Genomic DNA, 4,048 nt, shown 5'->3' on the forward strand with positions numbered 1-4,048 from the left:
CTACCTTAGCTCTAGGGTTAGATGTTAGTGACCTTCTCTCTACCTTAGCTCTAGGGTTAGATGTTAGTGGCCTTCTGTCTACCTTAGCCCTAGAGATAGATGTTAGTGGCCTGTCTCTACCTTAGCTTCAAAGAGAGAGCTTGTGATTTCCTAAAGCCACTCTGGTACTTTGGCATAACTTTTCGAATCCATCCTGTCAGTTTAGGCCATCCTGTGGGCTTTCTCCTGTTCATTAATCTGAATGACTAAAAGGACAGTGGTCATTATAACATTCAAGCTAATATTCAGACTACATTCTCTGTGTTGTTGCTGTTTTTACTGAGTGAATATGCAGCAGTGTTTATTTTTGCTTATCTGTTGTCAGGGAGACAGTGGGTCTACCAGACCTGCAGTGAGTTTGGATTCTACCAGAGCACAGACTCCCCAAACCAGCCATTCACAGGCTTCCCTGTTGGGTAAGTGCAGCACATAGTGTTTCTGCCTAATAGGGTCATGATTATGATTCAGTACAGTGCACATTCTCACCCAATCGGCTTTAATTACGTTCACATCATGCACTGTTTCATATATTCCTCTCTGGTTTTAGAAAGTCGTTTTGTTGTTGGAGAAAAACATACATAACTGTTTTAAGTCTTTACCATTTGCTGTGTAATCCACAAATAGGGTTAGTAATTTGTCTTAATAGTATTTTATGCAGCAGCAAATTCAAAACAAAATATAAGATATTCATTAAATGGAAGGAAAAAATGTTCACAGTTTTCTTAAATCCATCTACAGACGTATAGTTTTAAGGATTCATGAAAGCTAAATGCAGCAAATGACATCAAAGTGTCATGATCTGCTCCTCTGGGTTAGTTATGTTTTTCTGTATTTACTAATAAAGTTTATATCACCTTTGAATCACTTCTTAGCTTAATCTTTCCTCATTGAAAAGGAAAGGTTAAACTAAACTTTTCATTTTATGTTATCTCCTGTTGGAGCTCTATTGTGCTATGGGCATTTTGAGGAGAAGGTGTTTTTATTTTCTTCCCACATCTGAAGAGCTGCTTGGTTGTTCAGTGAAAGCTAACAATAGCAGCTGCTAACAGCTGTCTCCACTGGGTCCACCCCCCCCCCCCGATCACAGCCTAGCTTCATGGCAATAATGTGGCTCTGCATCCTGTTCTAGATGTTTTTTAGGTTCATGGTTTTAACAGAAGAATCAGAGGAATTTATGCCACAGGCGTAACTTTCTGAAGTACTGGTATCACCCACACCAACTCTGGCCTGGTGGGGACCGTCCCCCCCAATAATCTCTGCTTTTTTCCCCATTTCCGCTCATTTACTTTAGCCAAAGGTTAGAGAGTTTGGTTGCAGCTAACTGCCATCAGAGCGTTTTGACTCTGTGTTTTTTTCCCTCTCTCCCGTTGCTCCTTTGTCCCGCCTCTCGGTGTGACATCATCAGATCTGTCGCTTTGACATCATCAGATCTGTGCTTCAACTGGCTGATGGTTCAACCACCCAAACCAATTCAAGACGATGTTCATCCGTGTTTCCATTATAGCATGCTAAGCTAGCTCCAACAGTGTTCCCCCTCTGATGTCACCATGGAGACGGGTTTTTCCAGCTGTTCATTGGAGTGCTGCTGTGGAGCTACTGAATGTAGGATATTTGGATTAAAATGAGCCTGTTTGGTTCCTAGTAACTCAGAACAACCTGGTTTGTCCTGCTGCAGAATTCAGAATTACATGAAATCAATATTGCTTCATCAATACTTTCTTTCTATCTAAAAAAACAAACAAACATGCATCCTCTTCCTTCCTGCTCACCATTATGCACTTACTAGTGTTAGTCATTCATATAGATGCCTGTAAAACACATTGAAGCCTAAAGACACTGGATCTCTTTAATTTCTTGTATTTGCCTGAATTAAATGCAGTTATCAAGTGAAACAGTGTGCAAGATTCTACAACATCAGTGCTGAGGAGGTGGCAGAAGCTGTGGCCCAGACCAACGAGTACTACGGTGGCTATAACATCCGCTCCAGCAGGATAGTGTTCCCCAATGGGTCCGTCGACCCCTGGCACGCTTTGGGAATCACTCAGGACATCACAGCTGAGCTTCCTGCCGTCTTTATTAAAGGTGAGCCATGATGATGGTGTCCTCTTTCAGCTCAATCATTGCATCATGTTTTTAGCATCTTCTGTTTCCTTCGCTGAAGACTTTTCACCACTAACCTGATAGTGAGTCAAATACCAGCACAGTAGGCAGACTCTTCAACCGGAGCTGTGGAGCTCCTCCAAAGTAACAGTTACGGTGGTCCAGTCAGACCATCCCTTGGGAGCGTTGCAATTAATCCTGATTAAATGCTGAAAATAAATCCCACAGATTGACTCTACTTTAGGTGACGTCTGAAGGCAGAAGAGTTCTTTTGCTTAAATAAACCATATTTTCCTTTTCTGCTTTCTGTGTTTTATCTCATCAAATCCCAGAGAAAAGCGTTGATGTTTGTTGTCATTATGTGAGGGAAAAGTTAAAGGGGAGGAACATTGATGGTAGCTTCCTCCAAAGCTAAGACTCCTTTTTATTTCCATTCTTTGTCCTTAATGATGTTCAGATTCAGCTCAACTCTCCTCAGCCTGTGATTCCTGAATGCGGAGCCTCTGTGGGATTAATGCAGTTTTGTTTCTTGATCCAGGGACGGCTCACTGCGCCAACATGTACCCAGCGAGGAGCCAAGATCTTCCACAGCTGTCTGAGGCTCGAGATCACGTCCTCCTGCTCCTCCAGCAGTGGTTGAAGCGATGAGCGTCTCTCTGCTTAAAGAAGCAAACGCATCGATCCTGATTTCTGAAATTAAGAACCAGTTTCCTTTCACTGCTGCCAAATTTTAAGCTCCTTGAAATCTTGAAATGCGTCTTTGCACAAGTTGAGAAGTTTTTTGTTCTGAATGAGTTCAAGCTTTGATTTAATAAAGTTTTTTTTCTTATTGATACCAAGTTGGAGATATTTTTACATGTGTGATTTTTGTATTGTGAAGGTGTTGTGCTCCTTAATGCTAATCGCACTCTGGCCAGCAGGGGGTCAGATGGGGGAGGATGTCAGACAGCATCTCCCCATGGTGATCCATCCAGTCAGAGCTTAAATCATCCAAGCTAACCAACCTCACAGAGAATTTCAGTAGCTTTCCAGACACCGATTATCACCAAGTCTGTGGAAACCAGCAGAGCTGATTCACCGTTCACTGGTCCAGCTGCTGTTGCAACAGGAAGTGGTGAGACTGAGGCAGCAGTTTAGAGCCTGGAACAGACTCACTCCTTGTATGTGATCGGGTTACGTGTCCAGCTGGCCTGCATGAACGCGGTCCTGGTCAGGAAATGCTCAGCATTATCTGGTGTGCTTAGGTTTTTATAATAACACCACCAGGACCATGAAATGTGGGAATGTGGTGCTGAGCAGCTCTGTGGGATTCTACAGCACCTCTTCCCCCTTAGTCTGACCCTGGAGACACTTCCAGGGATGTGGAAGACCTCCTGCCTGGATCCAGGACCAAAGGAGTCCCTTTGGGCGCCTGGGGCTTCGGGTCTCCCGGCGCTGGACTCAGTGCTCTGGGGGGGGCACCTCTTCGGCTCTCCACAACCGCTATTGAGCATTTTTTCTATGGATGAACTTTACATGCACAAGTTCACCATCACAAACAAACTACAGGTGCTCGGCTCCAGGAGATCCACTTCCAAACAGAAAGCCCACATTCATATGTTCAGGTAACACAGAGTACATGTCAGACTTAAAGCTACAGTGTGTAATTTTCAGCAACATCTAACGTCCAGACTGCAGACTGCAGCAACATGAACATCCCCCCCCCCAACAGTACGGCGAGCGTTACGGGACAAAATGTCTTCCACGACGTCCGCATCACCTACCTTCTTAAGTGATGAGGTTTGTTTACATAGATAATTTTACAGATAGTATTTCATTAGTCTGTGTAGGGTATAGATTTCATGTAGACTTAAGATAAAACGGCCTCATTTTACGGTAAAAAACTGGCAGCTGAGTTGCCAGAAGTTTA

General features: G+C 43.7%; 1 protein-coding gene across 1 annotated transcript in view; it reads left to right on the plus strand.

Annotated features, from left to right (window-relative positions):
• The window catches only part of LOC107103795 (putative serine protease K12H4.7), a 26,787-nt gene extending 23,792 nt beyond the window's left edge, over positions 1 to 2,995 (plus strand). Inside the window, exons 7-9 of the mRNA XM_015403622.1 lie at positions 365 to 455; positions 1,919 to 2,121; positions 2,678 to 2,995. Of these exons, the coding sequence (XP_015259108.1) occupies positions 365 to 455; positions 1,919 to 2,121; positions 2,678 to 2,787 (404 nt within the window). The 3' untranslated portion in view covers positions 2,788 to 2,995. The remainder of the gene's footprint in view (positions 1 to 364; positions 456 to 1,918; positions 2,122 to 2,677) is intronic.
• The last annotated feature ends 1,053 nt before the right edge of the window (positions 2,996 to 4,048 follow it).

Source organism: Cyprinodon variegatus, unplaced genomic scaffold (assembly GCF_000732505.1).
Source record: "Cyprinodon variegatus isolate N-32 unplaced genomic scaffold, C_variegatus-1.0 Scaffold1529, whole genome shotgun sequence".
NCBI lineage: Eukaryota > Metazoa > Chordata > Actinopteri > Cyprinodontiformes > Cyprinodontidae > Cyprinodon > Cyprinodon variegatus.